General features: G+C 45.9%; 1 protein-coding gene across 1 annotated transcript in view; it reads left to right on the top strand.

Moving 5' to 3' along the window:
• Positions 1 to 2,021: 2,021 nt before the first annotated feature.
• Positions 2,022 to 21,357, top strand: part of LOC148143765 (uncharacterized) — a 163,791-nt gene continuing 144,455 nt past the window's right edge. The window contains exons 1-2 of the mRNA XM_087975264.1: positions 2,022 to 2,042; positions 3,803 to 4,260. Coding sequence (XP_087831390.1) covers positions 2,022 to 2,042; positions 3,803 to 4,260 — 479 coding nt within the window. The remainder of the gene's footprint in view (positions 2,043 to 3,802; positions 4,261 to 21,357) is intronic.

Here is a 21,357-nt window from a genome sequence, read left to right on the forward strand (position 1 = left end):
GTAGAGAAATGGAGGTAGGGGGGTTACTTTCTGGAGGGTCAGGTGGACTTGTTGGGTCGAGTAACCTGCTTCCACACTGTGGGGATTCTCTGGAGAGAAGAGATTTCTGCAAACTATGCAGGGCAGCACAGGTGTCTCCATGTGAGTTTGTGCGTGAGTGTGTTTTTGCATGCGTGCTTGCTTGGTGAAGTGAGTGTTATGGAGTATCAGCCTGTGCGAGGGTGAGTATTGGGGATGTGTCAGAGAATATGTGCATGTGTCAGAGAGTATGTGCATAAGAGAGGTGTGGATAAAAGCCAGGGGTTGCATTTTGCTAAAACAAGGAAGGGCAAGAGGGTCTGCAGAGGCTGACCAGATGTCCCAGTCACCACCTATTTTAATTCCTGTTCCCTCTCCCTTTCTGACATGACCAGCTTTGGCCTCCTTCATTGCCACAACGATCCAATCCACAAATTGGAGGAACAACATCTCATCTTCCACCTGGAGTTGTCTAATTTCTCCCCTCCCATCCCCAACTCCCTTCACGGCCTCTGCCCCTCCCATTTATTCTTCCCTGCCACCAACCAGATTCCTTTCTCCCATCGACCATCAGGTTGTACCCTCTGTCTTCACCAATCTCCACTTCAACACCTTGACCCCAGCACCCCTTTATCTGCATCTTGTTCTACACCCATCCCCCATCCGGAAGAAGGATTGCAGCTGAAACGTCGACTTCTCCACCTCCTGATGCTGCCTGGCTTGCAGTGTTCTTCCAGCCTCCTGAATGTCTATATTGTCAATCGAGACACAGACCTGGACCAACTGTTCCAGAGTCTGCTCCCTCCCTGGATTCACTCCCTTTCCATTCAGTTGCTGCAAGTCAACAATTGAACCCCAGAATGAAAAAATAAATTGAAAAAGTGGGTGAGAAAAGAGAGTATTGTACTCACAGATGTTGGACAGAGGAAGAAAGTTGCAGTCTGGGGTGAAGCTCAATCTTCATTCAGAGAGAGGAGCAGCATCTGTAATCAAATAGACAGAGTCATAGATGTACAGCATAGAAACAGACCCGATAGAAAGGAGACAAGAAATGGATGTCGCATTCCAAATGCGGCTTAACCAATGTCCAGCACAGCCACAACGTGACCTCCCATACTCCATGCTGTGACCAATAATGGAAAGCAAACCAAACACTGCCTTCACTGTTCTGTCGACCCGAGACTCCATTTTCAATGAAGTATGAACCTGCACTCCAAGGTCTCTTTATTCTGCAACACACCCCAGTCAGTCCTGCCTGGATTGCTTGACCAAAATGTATTTCTCTAAATTAAACTCCATCTCCCATTGGCCTATCTGATCAATTCTAATTGAGAGTGAACTCTTTTTCTCTCATTCTGCAGAAGATGAAAGTCTCCATTCCTTCATACCCTCCCTTGATGCTGCCTGACCTGTTGGGCTTTTCCAACACCACACTCTCGACTCTGATCTTCAGCATCTGCAGTAGTCATTTCTCCAACATTTCCAGAGTCTGCCCCCCCCCCCTCCCCCGATTCACTCTCTTCCATTTCAGTTGGTGCAAGTCAACAACTGAAGCCCCGAATGAAAAATAAATGGAAAAAGAGGGTGAGAAAAGAGTGCCATACTCACAGATGTTGGACAAAGGAAGGAAGTTAGTCTGGGGTGAAGCTCAAAGTTCATTTAGAGAGAGAGGAACAGCAGCAGCTTCAGAAGGACATGGTCCACCTTCCACATTCAGACAGTAGGGGGGCTCTGGTTGGCAGGAGGATAAGTTTCCTTCCAGTCCGCCAATGCTCTCCATTGGTCAATGAAGGTCGCGAGCCGTTCCCGGGGACAGCGATGAGCATGCAGTTTTTGCTGACACCGGCTAACCCACACAGACCTTGCTGACACCGAGGAGCATGTGCAGTATGCTCTGGAGATGCTGCTGTTACTGACAGATTTTAAGTGGTCAAATGCTAATAGGGGGGATAAAAAAGAGTAGAGCCACAATTTTGTTCTCCTGTAGCTTGATGTAACCGTCCATGATTGTCGCTATTTTTGCTGTTTGTCTTACCGACACCACTCATGATTTTCTAAGTCTCAATAAGGTCACCCCTCAACCTCCTGCACTCCACTGAAAAAAGTCCCAGTCTCTCCTTATAACTCAATCCCTCCAGTCCTGGCAACATTCTGGAAAATGTTTTCCAAACCCCCTCCAATAGTATTCTTCCTATTACAGAGTGACCAGAACTGTACTCAGTACTCAAAGTGGCTTCACCAACATCCTGGACATCCTCAACATGATGTCCCAACTCCTATCTCAACGGTGTGAACAATGAAGGCAATGCTGCTAAATGCCTTCTTAACCATCCTGTGTCCCAGCAATGCACCTTTCAAGAACAATGTACCTGAAAGCCACCATGTCTCTCTGTTCTACAACACGACCCAGTGCCCTACCATTACCTGTACAAGTCCTGCCCTTGTTTTAGCAAAATGCAAACCCTCGCTTTTATCCACAACTCTGTCATAAACATGCTGTCTCTCAGACACACACACATACGCACCACCCACCCCAACCAAAATACTCACCCTCTTACAGACTTATACTCCAATCACACTCACACTTTACCAAGCATGCACACACGCAAACTCACACACAGATAATAGTCTATGGGGTGAATTTGCATTTACAGATACTTTCAATTTTGCTCAAAAAGTGCACAATCTGCAGGCAGTTAATCCATGTAATATTTTATAAATTCCTACTTTGGAAATAGAACCAGTCTGATTCAAGCAAGAATGGGATACAGACAGACTTGAACCTCACACCTTTCATGCATTTTCTGAGCTGAGATGTCACCTATTTTTATAAAACCTTTATAAAATATTTGAGAATGGGTACTTAAAAGTCGTTCTGGGGTTTACATATGAATGAACTGAAACCTGCGACCCATTCTAAAAGATGAAAGACTTACTATCATTCTAGGTTTGTTCAGTATATCCCATCAGTTGCATGACACTGTGATCTTTTACTATAAATTGTGTCTTATGATCCTGCTCTACAGCTACCCGATGAAGGAGCATCGCTCTGAAAGCTAGTGCTTCCAAATAAACCTATTGGACTATAACTGGTGTTGTGTTTTTAACTTTGTTTACCCCAGTCTAACACTGGCTCCTCCACATCATTTCTAGTGGAGACAGCCCATACCTCCCGGTGCTGTCTGTAAACATTACGATGCCGATGAAATGATGCAGTAACCGCACTCCTGAAAAATTTACAATTTCAAATGATATTAGCTAGTCATTCATTGCTCCATCTGATACATGACATTGGAAACTTAGTGCAGGAGGCTGAAAGAAATGAGCAGCTTTAACACAAAAACCTCTTGGATGTCAAAGCTTTCAACTGTACCATTCAACATCAGAGACAATTACACAGAGTGGTGAACTTAGCCCAGACAATCACAAAGGTCAACCTGCCATCTATATAATCCATCTATCAGGCCCAATGTAAAGGAAAGGCTGCCAGCATTCTCAAAGACCCATCACAGCCGGGCAATGTTTTTCTTCAACCTCTACCATCGGGGTGAATAGTACAGAAACCTGAACCAGCCGATTTTGAAACAGTTCCGACCACACTGTCGTTAGAATACTGAATGGACTCTCAAACTCTTAACATTCACCTGGACCTGTGTTTTTGTTTTTGCAGCTGTTTATTTATTATTTACATATCTTTGCTACTTAACTCTGTGATCTGCCTGTAATGCTCACAAGACAAAGATTTTCACTGTATCACGGCACACGTGACAATAAATCAATTCAGCGGGTCCACACTGGGGAGAGGCCCTTCTCCTGCCTCCAGTGCAGAAAGTGCTTTACCCAGCCCTCCAACCTGCTGACCCACCAGCGGATCCATACCTGCGAGAGACCGTTCTCCTGCCCCGAGTGCGGGAAGGGTTTTGCTGTTTCCTCTAACCTCGTGGCCCACCGGCGGGTCCACACAGGGGAGAGGCCATTCAGTTGTCCCGAGTGCGGGAAGGCCTTCAGCAATTCCTCTGCCATGCTTAGGCACCAGCGCATCCACACCGGAGAGAAGCCGTTCTCGTGCCCCGAGTGCGGGAAGGGCTTTACCCACTCCTCCACACTGCTGACCCACCGGCGGGTCCACACGGAGGAGAGGCCATTCAGCTGTCCCGAGTGCAGGAAGGTCTTCAGTGATTCCTCTGCCCTGCTGAAGCACCAGCGAGTCCACACCGCGGAGAGACCCTTCAGCTGCCCTGAGTGCGGGAAGAGGTTTACATTTTCCCGCAACTTGCGGAAGCACCAGCGGGGGCACCAGCGCTCACAACAATCAGATTCCAACGCTGACATTGCCATGAGTCCCCCCCCAGGACTGATTCTCCTGACAGTGGGTGCAGTGGGAGAGTTGGTGCACTGTATTTGTTTTCCATTGGACTGCAACCTCACGGCTCAGGGGTGGCATGGTGGCTCAGTGATTAGCAATGCCTCATGGCACCAGGAACCAAGGATCAATTCCACCCTTGGGGCGACTGTCTGTGTGGAGTTCGTGGAGGGTAGGAGAATGGATGAGATAAGAAACCGCTGCCTTTCTTGAGACAAGTCTCCCGGAGAGAAGTTACTGACTGACTGTCTGATCTGTTGATCCTCAAGTGCCCCATTGCCCTCAGTTAACTGGAGGAGGTCCACACAGATGTACCAAAGCCCCTCTTTGGACAGTGGAAGGAAACCTGTGCAGACAGGGAAAACATGCAAACTCCACACAGACAGTTACCTGAGGCTGGAATTGAACCTGGGTCCCTTGTGCTGTGAGGTAGCAATGCTAAGCAGTGTGCCACCCCAATATGTTATAAAACTGGAATAAACCTATTAAGTTGGAAATGTGTCCATACCAAGAACTTACTGTAAATGTTTGGAAGCAAAAGTCCATCGGAATTGTCTTTGGGATGGATCCAAAACTAACTTCGTTAATGATTGAAATTACTTTGACCTCTGGAACTGTCTGCCAGAGAGTGTGTTGGAGTCAGATTCAATTATGGATCATTAAACTGAAAAGGAAAGCAATTGCAGTGTTCAGTGAAGAATAATACAAGGTAATGTAGTGGGCGGCACGGTGGCACAGCGGTTAGCACTGCTGCATCACAGCGCCAGAGATCCGGGTTCAATTCCTGCCTCAGGCAACTGACTGTGTGGAGTTTGCACGTTCTCCCCGTGTCTGCGTGGGTTTCCTCTGGGTGCTCCGGTTTCCTCCCACAGTCCAAAGATGTGCAGGTCAGGTGAATTGGCCATGCTAAATTGCCCGTAGTGTTAGGTAAGGGGTAAATGTAGGGGTATGAGTGGGTTGTGCTTCGGCGGGGCGGTGTGGACTTGTTGGGCCGAAGGGCCTGTTACCACACTGTAAGTAATCTAATCTAATCTAATATGAGTTTCCTGATTGGGGCTGTTCACTTGCTCCTGTTACCATTTCAGGTTGCTAACTTTTCGTTAGCATCCTGCACATGTTGGGATTTTTTCTCCTTTCTAGTATCTACTTGAGTGACTCAGTGACAAATCTAGTTTATGAATTGTTCCTATGATATCTCATGAGAGGGTTTATGATATTCACAGTGTGTCCAAGTGACGAAAAACAAACTGTTCATCTTAAATATTTGATTTTAAACAATGGACATAAAATTAATGTTTGGAAAACACAACTTGCTGTGTAGTAAGATCATCAGAAATAGGAATGGGAGTAAGTAATTCACCGTTGAGATGATCTGTCTTTCATTTATCTAAATTCTCTTTCCTGCACTTGTTTTTTCATGACTTCATCTGCTGAAGTGACTACACTCCAAAAGCTTGTGATTTCAACATAAGAACTAGGAGCAAGAGTCGGCCTTCTGGCCCTTCGAGTCTGCTCCACCACTCAATAAGATCATGACTAATCTTTTCGTGGACTATGCTGCATTCACCTGCGTTTTCACCATATCCCTTAATTCTTTTATTTTTCAAAAACGTATCTACTAATTCTAGTGATTGCTGAAGTAATGTCAAATACTTCCCTGGGCAAGGAATTCCATAGATTAACAACCTGCTGGGTGAAGAAGTTTCTTCTCAGTTCAGTTTTAAACCTGCTTCCTCTAATCTTGAGGCCATGCGCTTTTATCCTAGTCTCACCTACCAATGCAACAACCTACTTTTATTTCTTTCATAATGTAATATATTTCTGTAAGATCCCCTCCAAACAAACCTGCTGGACTATAACCTGGTGTCATGTGACTTATGACTAAAAAAATTGTTATTACGCATCCTCATAGCAGTGGGAGTTCAGGGCTCGAAGATAGGGACACTACCACTGCGCCTTAAAAAAACCTCTGCAGCAAATATGTCCTCTTCTACTGAATGAATGGGGAGAGGTTTCTTCCCAACATGGGATATAAATATTATATCCTCAGAGCCCATTACACTAAATTGAGCCCTCTTCAGTTGAATGAATGGATGTGGAGGTGCCACAGTTGAATTGGTTGATAACGTTAAAGATCACATCTTCCCCCTGAATATGTGACACTACCGCTATAGCCCCACAGCCCGTTGCAGTAAATTGGGTCATCCGCTGTTGAATGAATTAACGGGAATGAAAAGGGCGGATACACTGACATGATTGTGAAATTCCCAACCAATCCCAAAGCTTGTGGTCGGTACCGACTAATCGGAGAGAGAGATTACAGAAGGTTGGACCAACACGACACGGAATGCCAGCTGCCATTGGTCAGGTGGAGTAAGGTGCGCTCTGATTGGAGGGGACGCGGATGACGCGCGTCACTGAAGGAGGAGACGGAATAATGAAGAAAAACAAAGATGGCGGCGCGAGGCTGCGGTTTTCTCATCGACTCAGCGGGCGGTTTCTGACGGAGGGAGGGGGCAGACAGGCATCGTTTACCTCAGAAAATACCTTTAAAATACATTTCAAATTAAAGTCGGACCTTTTCAAACAAAAGTTGTGAAGAAAAGGAGACAGTCCCCGGTGGGGTTTATTGTTTATTTGTGTATAATTCCCGGGGCCCGGGAAGGGGGAGGTGACGGTTACCGGGTGAACGAGAAAACAAATTAAAAATGTCGGCGTTGGAGGAGAGAGAGCCGGCGCCCGCGGCTTCTTCGGCGGCGGCCGGAGCCCAGGAGCTCAACAACCTCCCGGAGCTGGAGGAAGGTCCGAGCTCCAAGAAGCGGGGGGTCCGGCTGGAGGCTGGATTTGCTCAAGGCTTGTATCTATTAACTTATTTAAATGGTACCTACTGAATGGGGATATGGTTTACATTAAAACCGGAGGGTCATGTCAGAGTGTTTGTTTATATTGAGCAGTTGTAGTTGGTAAAATACACTCCCTGGAGGAGCACCTTCTATGATGCTGCATTTCTTGCCTTCTGCCCTTCCCCCATTTGTTATCTCCCATTTAATTTTACATTTTATTTGGTCAAATTTAATTTCATATTAATGAGACTTGGTATTCACTGTGTGTTATTAATTTGTTTGTTGGATTATTGTAAGAAAAAAATAATGGTGTCATGTCATTTCTGATGTCAGAGTTTGACATTGAATGTGCAGATGTGAATATCAGTAAGTTGTGAAAATAAATCAAGAACTTGTGGTTCTGACAAAAAAAAGCAGTTCACTGATATTCATGGCATTGTCTCATTTGAGTCTGACCAACAAACCATTTCATGTCGTCACCCAATTTAATTAAAATTTTCTTTGACTTAATTGAAGAAAATAACCCTGGCAGGCTAAGATTTGTACAATTTGTTTATAAGATTTATTTATACGTCCCTTGCTCTCGATGTGGTCTCTGCCATATTGGGAGACTGGACACCAACTTGCAGAACATTTCAGGGAACAGCTCTGGGACACCTAAACTAAACGACCCCACTGCCTTGTGACTGAACGCTTTAACTTCCCCTCCAATCTGTCAAGGACACGCAAGTACTCTGCTGCCTCCCCCGTCAAGCTCGAGCTACCTGACACTTGTAGGAAGAACACCTCGTCTTCTGCCTTGGGACTCACTAACTACATGGGATCAATGTAAATTTCACCAGTTTCTTTATGCCCCCCCCCCCCCCCCCCACCCCCCATACCACACACCTTGTTCCAGATCCAGAGTTGAAAAATGTGGCGCTGGAAAAATGCCTAGAGGCCATGCCTCTAGGAATTCCCTGGCTGTTCTCTGGCATGGCACTCATCCACAGATTCTATCAACAAACACATTGACCTGGACCCAATATACCGGCCACTGCAGCAGACAGTTGGAACTGACAACCGGAAGTGGCAGAGACAAAACACTATAAATGCTGGAGGAAACATCACAGAAGCGCATCACAAGAGGATCCCTGGCACTGAGGATGTCACCTAGACAGGGAATGAAACATCTGCAACAAACATTCCCAGCTTGGCGAACAGAACCACAACAACGAGCACCCGAGCTACAAATCTTCTCACAAACTGAATTGAGCATAGGAGTTGGGACATCCTGTTGCAACTGTCACACATGCCACACAACACAAGGCGTGGTCCTTCTCTGACTTACCATCCCTTTAAATATCAGGGGGAAGACACCCCTTCAATTGTAACATTCAGGAAAGATGCCTTATTTCAACAAAAATGTGCTGTGCTCACAGATGTTTGGACAGAGAAAGGGAGTTGCAGTCTGGGGTGAAGCTCAATCTTCATTCAGAGAAAGAGAGGAGCAGCAGGAGCTTCAGAAGCTCATGGTCCAACTTGCGCATTCAGACAATAGGGGGGGCTCTTCTGGGTAAAATCTGGGAGTGAAGCAATATTTCCCCCTTTCCATTCCTTATGCTGGGAGAAAAGAGAAGGGGGGAAGCACTGTTCACTTGCAGCAACGGGAGGCAGAGAGTATGAATCCAAGCAGGGATCAGACTCTGCAAAAGTCAGTTTCAGTCGGCTTCTTCTGGAATATCGTGTGCAATTCTGGTCTCCCTCCTATAGGCAGGATGTTGTGAAACTTGAAAGGATTCAGGGAAGAGTCACAAGGCTGTTGCCAGGGTCGGAGGGTTTGAACCACAAGGAGAGGCTGAATAAGCTGTGGCTGTTTTCCCGAGAGCATCGCAGGCTGAGTGTGTGTTTTTTAAAGAGGCTTATGAAAATTCAGGAGTGTGGATGGGGTGAATAGACAAGGTCTTTTCCCTGGGATAGGGGGAGTGCAGAACTAGAGGGCATAGGTTTAGGGCGAGGGGGGAAAAATTTGAAAGGACCTTGCAGTCAACCTTTTTTTGCAGAGGGTGATGCGTGTATGGAATGAGCTGCCAGAGGAAGTGGTGGAGGCATCTGGATGGGTATATGAAAAGGAAGGGTTTAGATGGATATGGACCAAGTGATGGCAAATGGAACTAGACTAATTTTGGATATCCGGTCGGCATGGACAAGTTAGATTGAAGGATCTGTTTCTGTGCTTTATGTCTCTGACTGTATGACTGTGAAAAGCGTTGGCATTCGTCGAAACATTTATGCAACAGAAAATTATAAGAGGGTAAAGATAAGCCTCACGTCATTGATCCATGAATCCTGGTGTAGTATGGATGTATTTCCAGTAATAGAGTCAGTATGGCATGGAAGGAATCCAAAACGACGGCTTCTTTAACAGAAACTCACACGTAAATCCGAGTCTTCTGGGAATCTAAGACAACCGTGTGTTAATAAAAGATAGATAAGTCTGGGGTATATTGTACATATTTGATGGAATGTTTATGGCTCTAAAAACCTGATTTGCAGTGTTTCTGGGCTCATAATATTGCACTACAGCATATTGTATATCTTCAGAAAGAACGTCATTACCGCATGATAGATGTCCATTCAGCAACTTGAGTGAACTCTTCATGGAGTATGCAATCCACCACATTACCCTGCTGTATACATTTACATATAGATCAGCACAAAGATCTTGGGTATGAAGAGAGGAAAGAATGTTCCACAGAAACTAGAATTGTGTGTTTTGATTTTCTATTGTGGACTGACAGCAATGACCTTTGCAATCTCTTTCCACAGGAATATTACAAGAGAAGAATTTGGAGGCAGAAATCTCAGACCAAACATCACATCGAAGTCTGACAGTCGCTTGATTCACCAGGACTTGGATATTGATGGCCTTGAAAACAAAGGGGAGAAGGTCTGTCTGCTCAGTTAGGTTTTAAACGTCAGTGTGACTGGAAACTCAGAGTCTCACATACCTATACACCAGAGCAGTGACTGGAACATGCTTTACAGACTGAATGAGAATCCTCCAATTATCAGAGGGTTCACCAGTAACACCACACCTATGCTGTAAGTGTGAGCGAGTTTCAACTGATTGTTGAACCTGGAGAAATACGAGGACACCTGCACCATGGAGAAATCATGAAAATGCGGGGAGTGTAGGAACGGTTTCCTTTCCCCGCCTGCCCGATATTCATCAGCATTTATACACCGGGCAGCGGCCATTCACCTGCATTCAGCACAGGAAAGGCTTCACTCAGTCGCATCATATCCTGGTCCACATTGGGGAGAAATTGCACATCTGCCCTGTATGCTGAAGCAGATGAAGGACATTTTTTTTTATCCTGGATGGAGCATACTGCAGGTATACCTGAAATAGATACATTTGTCTCTGTCCCATTGAGTCTCCAGCACAGGGCCAGGCTGGGCTGCTCAATTGGTGTCTCAGTGTTTATTCTCCATCTGAGCCTCCATCCACCCCTCATCACCCCTCCATCAACATAAAGGTATCCCCCACATTTCGAAAGTTCACTTTACACTACTTCACTTTTACAAAAGACCTACATTAATACCTGTTCTCACAAACCGAAAGAAATCCGAAGAGAATTGTCGCTTTTACAAAGGAAGGCATAATATAAATTAATTCATGGTCATTGCTTCTTCGCTTTAGGCCCATTTCGGCTTATGAAAGGAACACTCTACTTTCAAATAGTGGGGGAAAGCTGTATCAATACAATACAGCACAGTCACAGGCCCTTCTCACTTGGTTTAGGCGCACACACCCCCTCAAGCCTGTACTAATTCTTAATCCTTACTTAGACCTGCAATTTATTGCTCTTGTGTGGTTTCTGTTCCTCTGTTCACCTCCCCTTCATGTGTCTATCAAGATACACCTTAAACATTGTTAAGGTGCCTGCTTCCACTACCTCCACTGGCAGTGCGTTCCAGAAACCCACCACCTCTCTGTGTAAATTCCCCACCCCCACCACTTGTCCCCCAAACAGTCCCCCTCTCATCGTGAACCTGTGCCCTCTTTTAGTTGACCTTTCCACTTTGGAGGGAAAAAAACGCCTCTGACTAACATAGAATCCCTCCAGCGTGGAAACAGACCATTCAGCCCAACAAGTCAACACTGGCCCTCTAAAGATTAACACATAGAGACCCGTTCCCTTACCCCTGTGATCTACATTTACTCTTGACTAATGCACCGAACTTACACATCCCTGAACATTGGGGCAATTTACATACAGACAATCCAACTTAACCTGCCTCTCCTTGGACACTATGGGTAATTTAGCTTCAGTAATCCATCCTAACCTATACACGTTTGGATTGTAGGAGGAAGCCGGAGCACCTGGAGCAAACCCACACAGATATGGGAGGTGGGGTGCAGGGACAATGTGCCAACTCCACACAGATAGTTGCCTGAGACTAAAATCGTACGCGGGTCCCTGGCACTGAGGGATCGGTGCGAACCACTGAGCTACCCTGCCACCTCTGTCCAGCCAATCTGTGTATCTCAGCATTTTGTCGAGGTCTCCTCTCAGCCTCTGTTTTTCCAAAGAAAACAATCCAGGTTTATGCCTCCTCTGCTCATAACGAGAGCCCTCCAGACTAGGCAATGTCCTGGTGAAGCTTGTCTGTACCCTCTGCCAGAGCACCCACATCCTTCCAGTAGCACCGTGACCAGAACTACACTCTATACTCTGAATGTGGCCATAATAAACAGCTGTAACGTAACTCTTACACTCAAGGAAGTGTGCTGTGTGCTTTTTTGACCACCGTGCCCACCTGCATTACCACTTCCACCGATCTATATGCCAAGATCTCTCTGTATGCCAGTGCTCCTATGTGTTCTGCCATTTATCATACAATTCTTATATTTCCTTCATCTCTCCACACATCAGCATATCATAAGACCATAGCAGCAGACCATTGAGTCTGCTTCGCCATTCAATTATGGCTGATAAGTTTCTCAACCCCATTCTCTCCCTTAACCCTTGATCCTCACGAACTTATCTATCTCCGTCTTAAATATATTCAGTAACCTGGCCTCCACAGCCTTGTGGCAGTGAATTCCATAGACTCACCACACTCTGGCTGAAGGAGCCTCTCTTCCCTCTGTTCTAAAGGGTCTTCCCTTGACGCGAAGGCTGAGCCCTCAGGTTCTAGTCTGTCCTACCAATGGAAACACCTTCCCAACATCCACACCGTTCATTATTTTGTAGGTTTCAATTAGATCCCCCCTCATCCTTCTGAACTCCATGAAGTATAAACCTAAAGTCCTCTAATGTTCTTCATATGTTAAATTTTTCATTCCTGGACCATTCTTGTGAACCTCCGCTGAACATGTTCTAGGGCCAGTACATCCTTCCTGAGATATGGGGCCCAAATCTACATACAGTACTCTAATTGTGGGCTGACCGGAGCCTCACAGAGCCTTAGAAGTACATCCCTGCATTTATATTCAAGTCTGATCAAAATAAATGCCATCATTGCATTTGCCTTCCTAACCAGTGACTCAACCTGCAAGTTTACCTTGAGAGAATCCTGGAGTAGAACTCCATAATCCCTTTGCACATCAGATTTCTGAATTTTCTCCCCATAATCCTTCTGTTCCAGAGTAGCAGCAGAGATTTCCAGACACCTCGATTGTTTTCAGGGATACCAAGGGATCTTGGGAATTGCCAGTATCTCAGGAGGAGGCAGAGGGGAATGTGGTGTGGTCCTGTAAACTGCAGAACTTTCCAACTCCCTGAGTTAGCAGGAACTCTTTCTGGACCAAGAAACAAAAGGGCCACTGAGAAACTGCTACATCAGGAGGCAGAAATTAGGCCATTCAGCCCACTGAATGGTGGAGCAGACTCAATCATTCTTTAGTATCAAGGGTTACAGGGAGAATTGGGTTGAGAAACGTATCAGCCACGATTGAATAGTAGAGCAGACTCAATGGGCTGAATGGCCTAATTTCTGGTAGTTAACCATCCCTGGGAAGAAGGACGCAAAACAACAAGCTGTTTCCTGGGACAGATGAGCGAAGTGTTTAATAAGCTCATGATAAAAGGACAATTAAGTTTGTCTGTGGAAGGAAGGCCCTGACGTAAAGGAGTTTTTTTTTGCAGGAAACGCTGTATCAAACAAACCACGAAACCTCGAGGATAAGAAGGTAAGCTACAGACCGGAGATCTCCAGAAGTGTGGGCAGGTGGTGTTAGAATCTAAAGAAACATCACATCACAGATTTGAAAGCGAGGAATCTCCCTCAGAATTCAACCAGAATGATGTCGCAGCAGTACTTGGAAGAAGAATGCTGCACTGAATCCCTGGATACTTCCAGAGACAGATACTATTGGTGGAAACTCAGTTAAATTCTGCCATCAATTGGGTGATAGCCAAGTTGTGAGTGAGGTTGAACTTGGTTACATAGAAGAATACAGCGCAGTCCAGGCCCTTTGGCCCTCGATGTTGCGCCGGTCCAAGCCCACCTAACCTACACTAACCCACTATCCTCCATATGCCTGTCCAATGCCCGCTTAAATGCCCATAAAGAGGGAGAGTCCACCACTGCTACTGACAGGGCATTCCATGAACTCACTACTCGCTGAGCAAAGAATCTACCCCTAACATCTGTCCTACACCGATCACCCCTTAATTTAATCACCCCCTTGTAATAGCTGACTCCATACGTGGAAAAAGGTTCTCATGGTCAACCCTATCTAAACCTCTAATCATCTTGTACACCTCTATCAAGTCACCCCTAAACCTTCTTTTCTCCAATGAAAACTTGAGGAATTTTATTTTTGGTTGCTACATACAATAAAGTGTTAACCATTGTTTCAGCAGTTAATTGTGTGCAGTTTCTGAGTTAAGAGCCAAATTAAGACGATTCACCCACAACCACAGTGAGAGGCTGGGATTCATGTTGACTCTATTGCATTCAGCACTACATTACGTCAAACTTTTATGAAGCAAAGGCTGACAGCCACACCTATCTCAAACAGAAACACCCAGAGGAGCGTGTCACCCAATAATCTGTAAAATTAGCATGAAAAGTGGTGTAACCTGCTCTAGTGATAAGAATAAATCCCCAACACTTTAAAATCAACAATCAGCAATTTATTTATCCAACTCTCACTGTGAAAAAATGAACAAAAGTATTAACATACTGGATACAGGCCAGGAGCAGATGGGTGGCACTAGTTAATTTGGGGATCATGGACTGGTTGGTCTGAAGGGTCTGTTTCCAGGCTGCATGACTCCATAGCACGGAATGAATGGGGATCCATCCCAAAGATGATAAAGGTTTCAAGCACCACCTTAGGCAAATGTGTGGACACCCCTCCAGATAACTGAGGGCAGTGGGACACTGAGGGTCAGTAGATCAGTCAGCCAGCCAGTTCTCTCGAGGAGACTTGTCTCTCAAGAAAGGAAGTGGTTTCCTGCCCCATCAGCCAGATTACCCAGTTTGGATTAGGTCATATATTTCCAACAAAATAGGTAGACAGGGCAGTGTCTATAACAAATATGTTATTAAACTTGGAAGCGTGCTGAAGACATATACAAGGATGTTACCAGGATTCAAGGGTCTGTGTAAAAGGGAGAGGTTGGACAAGCTAAGATATTTTTATTTAGAGCATTAAGAGTCTGAGAGAGGCCCTTCGAGAAGTGAAGAGATCGTGAGAGGGTGAATGCACTCAGACTTTTACCCCGGGGTTGGGGAAGTGAGGGCTAGAGGGCATCAGTTTAAGGTTAGAGGAAAAAGAATAAAAGGGAATGTGAGGGGCAACGTTTCTTTTCACGCAGACGGTGATACACATATGGAATGAGATGCCAGCGGAAGTGGTTGAGGTGGGTACATTAACAACTTTTAAAAGGCATTTGGGCAAATACGTGGATAGGAAAGGTATGGTAGGAAATGGGCCAAGTGCAGGGAAATGGGCTTAGTGTTGATGGACAGTTTGGTCGGTGTGGACCATATTGGGCCGAAGGGCCTGTCTCCTGCTGTAGGACTCTATGATTTGCATCTCTTTGTTGGTCAGACAGTTTTGAGTTTCCAAATGGAACATCTCACAATCAGGCCGAATAAAATCCAATCTCATTCGTCAACTCTGATGCGGAGGTGCTGGTGTTGAATTGGGGTGGACAAGGTCAGAAGTCACACGGCACCAGATGAAGTGATGAAGGAGCAGCACTCATGAAAGAGCAATGCTCCTAAAGCTTGTGATTTCAAATAAACTTGTTGCACTGTAACATGGTGTTGTGTGACTTCTGACTTCTTCAACTCTGGGTTTGTCTCAAACTTGATGGGATACTTTGCCCAACTCGGCATATTTTATCAAGATTGCTTGGAGGAATTCTTTTTTTTAAAGATTAGATTCCCTACAGTATGGAAACAGGTCCTTTCGCCCAACAAGTCCACACTGGCCCTCCGCAGAGTAACCCAGCCAGACCCATTCCCCTATCCCTATTCCTCTACATTTACCCCAACTAATGCACCACACCTACACATCCCTGAACACTATGGGACAATTTAGATGGGCCAATTCATCCTAACCTGCACACCTTTAGACCAGGGGAAGGACACCAGAGCACTCAGAGGTAACCCATACAGATGTGGGGCGTGCAACGTGAAAGATACACACAGACTGTCATCCCGAGGGTGGAATTGAACCCAGGTCAGCATCGTGAGGCAGTGGTACTAACCACTGAGTCACCATGCCACCCCTGAGCCATGTAGGTGGGCTTGGTGGGGGTGAGTCCAGCACAAAACACAAAAGCTCACTGCACCCACTGTCAGAATGTGCAGGAGGTTCAGCCCTGGGGGTGACCCACTGCAGCGTCACTGGTGGAATCTGATTGTTGGGTGCACTGGTGCCTCCGCAGGTGCCTCCGCAAGTTGCAGGACAATGTGAACCTCCGCCCGCAGTCAGGGCAGGCAAACGGCCTCCCCCCAGTGTGGACCCATTGGTGGGACAGCAGTTTGGAGGAGTGGGTGAACCCCTTCCCACACTCAGGGCAGCTGAATGGCTTTTCCCTAGTGTGGACCCGCTGGTGGGACAACAGGTCAGAGGAATTGCTGAAGTCCTTACCACACTCCGAGCAGGGGAAGGGCCTCTCCTCCGTGTGGATTCGCCGGTGTGTCAGCAGGTCTGAGGATTTACTGAAGGCCTTCCCACACTCTGGGCAGCTGAAGGGCCTCTGCCCCGTGTGGACCTGCTGATGGGCCAGCAGGTTGGAGGAATTGCTGAAGGCCTTCCCACACTCTCGGCAGCTGAAGGGCCTCTCCCCCGTGTGGACCTGCTGATGGGCCAGCAGGTTGGAGGAATTGCTGAAGGCCTTCCCACACTCTAGGCAGCTGAAGGGCCTCTCCCCCGTGTGGACCCGCTGGTGCCTCAGCAGGACGGAGGATTTGCTGAAGGCCTTCCCGCATTCAGGGCAGCTGAATGGCCTCTCCCCCGTGTGGACTCGCCAGCGTTTCAGCAGGTTGGAGGAGTTGCTGAAGGCTTTCCCGCACTCATGGCAACTAAAGAGCCTCTTCCCTGCGTGGAATCGCTGGTGGGTCTGGAGGTTGTCCACCCAAGTGAATCCTTTCCCGCACATGGAGCAGTAAAACTTCCTCTCACTAGTGTTTATATGCTGGTGGGCCTTAGGAGCAAGTAAAGCCCTTTGCCCGCTCGGGGCAGGAGAACAGCCTCTTCTCAGTGTGATTGGACTGATGAGCCGCCAGGACAGGTGGGACATGGAAGCCCTTCCCGCAGTCGCCACAATTCCATGGTTTCTCAACAGGGCGTGTTTCCTCGGGTTTCTCCATGGCCGAAGCTTCAGCTGCACACACACACTTGTACAACCCCGCCGTGAATTCTTCTTTCCAGGCAGTAGAGTTGTTTCAGGCTTCGCACTCAGTGTGCTGCAACAGTCGGGTCTTTCAACCAGTGCCCCCGTACTCAAACAGGGACCAAAAAGAAAGCTTTGCTCCTTCTCACAGAATCATAGTTGAAAATTGTTGCGGTCCTGATGGATTGAGTAACTGTCAGACATTGATGTGAAAGTGAGGATTGGAGACGCTGGAGAGTCAGAGTCAAAAACTGCATCGCTGGAAAAGGGCAGCACGGCAAGCAGCATCAGAGAAGCAGGAGAATCAACATTTTGGACCTAAGCCCTTTATCTGTTGACTTTGAAACTTCTGTCTTCAGATAGTCTGTAAGGAAAGATTACAAAAGTCATCACTGCCAGTCCAGTTTTTTTTTATAGATATTTTTATTAGAAATTTAACATTTTAACAAGTTTACAAAAATAAACAACTCTCAGATACAAACATTGATATACAATTAACTCAAATATACAATAGTCAAAATTTAACAAAAAACAGAAAAAAAACGAAAAAGAAGAAGAAAAAACAAACAAAAACTCAACTATCTACTAATCTAACCTACAACTAACCAGAGTGTATATTTAAGTCTCTTACACGCTCGGAACGTGTTAACATCAGATGTAATAAAACCCGTACTCGTGCGTGATTCCTCCCCCGAGGGGCCCCGGACCAGCCAGGTTTGTAATCTCAATTAAATAAAAGCCCTTGTTAGGATAGCCAAAATATCTGTATTTATGTAATTCAAGAAGGGCTGCCATATTTTATAAAATAATTCAGTCTTTCGGTGCACCATATTTGTAAGGAAGTCAAGGGGAATACATTCCATAATTAATCTGTGCCAATTTGAAAGTCCAGGGTGGCCCTCAGCCGCCCAGTTCACCAAAATATTTTTCCTTGCACGAAAGAAAGAATAGAAAATAATCTCTTCCCGTAGGTGTCCAGGGAGGGAAGGCTCGAAAATCCCAAGAGGAGAGATACAGGGTCCACTTTAATTTCCGTTCCTAAAATTTCTGTCAGGGTACTTGCTACTTTAGTCCAATATCTACGGATCTTATGACAGGTCCATAGGCAATGTACAAGAGTGCCCACTTCTATTTTGCATTTAGGACACATTGGAGATGCTCCTGCCTTAAATTTTGCCAATAGAACCGGTGCTATATGGGCCCTATGAAGTATCTTCAGCTGGATAGCCTGGGTTCTGTTACAGATAGTAATTCTTCTAGCATTTTCCCAAATATCATTCCACGTTTCTATAGAGATTTCTAGTCCCAAATCCTGATCCCATGTTTTAAGCAGATTATCCATATCTCCCGATACTTCATCATGTAGTAAATGATAAATAGTACGGACGGAAGATACCCCCACTGGTCGTAGTACGCTACATTCTCTATCTGATTTATAAAGACTATCTAATAACGTGGTCTTCTTCTGTCTTTAATCTCGAATTTGGAAGTATCGAAAGAGGTCTCCATTAGGTAATCCGAATTTCTGACGCAGCTGTTCAAAAGACATCAGGACCCCATCTTTAAATAGATCCCCTAAACATGAGATACCCCTGGATCTCCAGCGTTTAAAAGTGGCATCTGTAAACCCGGTTGGAATCCCCATGCTCCCACTATCGGTGCATAGGGGGATGTTTTCTGTGAATTGCCCTCATTTTGGATCGGCGCAACATCGAGGGCCCAAGGGCCTGTACTGCGCTGTATTCTTCTATGTTCTATTTTGCCGCATTATATTTCAAGTACTGCCAGTCCAGTTAAGAATGAGATATCAAGGCATTGACACTGACACCAGAGAGAAACTGTACATATAGATGTGGCAAATGTTAGTGGCAAGCCAGAGTGATAGAGATATGTAGCACAGAAACAGACCCTTCGGTCTAATTCATGCGTGCCAACTAGATAACCTAACCTAATCTCGGCCAATTTGCCAGCATTTGGGCCCATATCGTCTAAACCCTTCCTAATCGTATACCCATCCAAATGCCTTTTAATGTCATAATTGTACCAGCACCCACCACTTCCTCTGACAGCTCTTTCCTGAAACATGCCACTTTCTGCATGAAAGACTTATCCCTTATGTTCCTTTGTTGAGTTCTTTTGCTTGAGCTTCTTACACTGCAATACGCCAACTTCTGTGAACAACCAAACTTTATTCAGGACAGTACTTAAGCAGTGAGTTAAGCAGTGGACTATGTGGAGAAACTCTTAACACTCTTCGCAATGCTGGTACACAACAGTACGAAAAAAAAACCAAACCCCTTAAACAAAGTAAAACTGAAACAGAGGCTTACAGTTGAAGTTAGAAGGGCAGAAGGAGACAGTGTTAGCAGCCTTTCTCCACATAGTCCGCTGCTTAACTCACCCAAACGAGACTTCAGGTTTCAGGACTGACCACTCCCCTTTCATTGTACAGGTCACTTCTAAAACATAAAAGCTTTGGCCTGAAGTCTCATCTGTTCACATATAACAAAAAATGCCTCCCAATACTGTTTTTCATCTCGGTACTAAACCAGTCACTTCGGAGCCCGGGGTTTTTTACCACCCCTCTGAAAAAAAACCAAGGACACAGCATCCTTGAGAAGAAGGACCAGCTTTTAGTAAAAAGGACCAGCTTTGTGACTGAGGGATATAGGCCAAACACTGGCAGATGGGATTAGGTTAGTTTGAGAACATAGCATGGAGTAGTTGGACTGAAGGGACTGTTTCTGTGCTGTTTGACTCGGTAATTGTTCTGCAATGGTCTGAAAACCATTTCCTTGCCTTCCCCCATAAACATCCACTTCTTTGTTGTTCCAAAATCAGATGAACTCAACCTTGAATATATTCAATGATCCCATAACTGCAGGAAGACATCCCCACTTCTGAACTCAATTCCTCTTGCTAAGATAACACCTGCTTTGCTCATTGCTTGCTGCACCTATCTCACAACTGGCATTCACTGGTATGGAAGGACGCTGAGGCCCCTTTATACACATTCCTGATGAAGGGCTCATGCCTGTAACGCTGACTCTCCTGCTCCTCAGATGCAGCCTCATCTGCTGTGCTTTTCGAGCACCACACTTTTTGACTCTGATCACCAACATTTGCGGTCCTCACTTTCTCCACATCCCATTATATCACCATTTAAACAATGCATCTCCTTTCTGCTTTCCCTTCCCACCCCCCACAGGGAATGCTATCACTTCACATCGTGGTACTGCATTTTCCATGAGTTTGCCAACTGAGACACAGACCTGGCCCAATTTTTCCAGAATCTCTCCCCTCCATAAACTGAGATTGAGAGAGAGACACACACAATATGGGTATCTTTGATTAGTAGGAGGACCACGCTCCTTCCGGTCCTCCAGGGCTTCCTATTGGCCCAACAAAAGAAGATCACGCGCAGTTTCCGCGGACAACCAGGAGCACGCGCAGGTTTTGCTGACACCGGCGAACATGCGTAGTGTGTGTTGTCACCGAGGAGCATGCGCAAGATGCTCTGTGACGTTGCTGGTGTTACCGACAGGTTTTGTGCCCAAATGACACTCGGAGACAAGAAAGGCTGGAGCGACATTTTATATTTATCCTGCGGCTCCACATTTTATTCCTTTTGCATTTTATTTGACTACTCATCTTTTCCTCAGGGTAGGGGACTCCCAAACTGGAGGGCATAGGTTGAAGGTGAGAGGGGAATGATTTAAAAGGGACCTAAGGAGTAGAAAAAAAGTGTGAAAGTTAATTCCCACAAGTGACCTCTCCAAACCTGCACATCTTTGGATTGTGGGGAGAAACCGGAGCACCAAAGGAATCCCACGCAGACATGGGGAGAAGGTGCAAACTCCACTCAGACAGTTGCCCGAGACTGGGATCAAACCCGGGTCCCTAGCGCTGTAAGGCAGCAATGCCAGCCATTGAGCCTGTTCAGAAAAAGCAGCAATTGATTTATATTAGGGTGAGAGGGGAAAGGACTAAAGGGGACCGAAAGGGCAACTATTTTACGCAGCGGGTGGTTGGTGGATTGAATGAGCTCCCAGAGGAAGTGGTGGAGGCTGGTACAATTACAATATTCAAAAGGCATCTGGATGGGTATATGAACAGGAAGGTTTGGAGGGATATGGGCCAAGAGCTGGCAAATGGGCCTAGATTAATTTAGGATATCCGATTGGCACGGAACAGTTTGTTTCCACGCTCCACTACTCTATTTCTACATAGTCAGAACTGTTATGACACGGACTGCACCCCCCCGCCCCCCACTAATTTAAACACA

The sequence above is a fragment of the Chiloscyllium plagiosum genome, unplaced genomic scaffold, assembly GCF_037043375.1.
Source record: "Chiloscyllium plagiosum isolate Xiang-an unplaced genomic scaffold, Cpla_swu_hap1 HiC_scaffold_27, whole genome shotgun sequence".
In the NCBI taxonomy this organism is placed as follows: Eukaryota; Metazoa; Chordata; class Chondrichthyes; order Orectolobiformes; family Hemiscylliidae; genus Chiloscyllium; species Chiloscyllium plagiosum.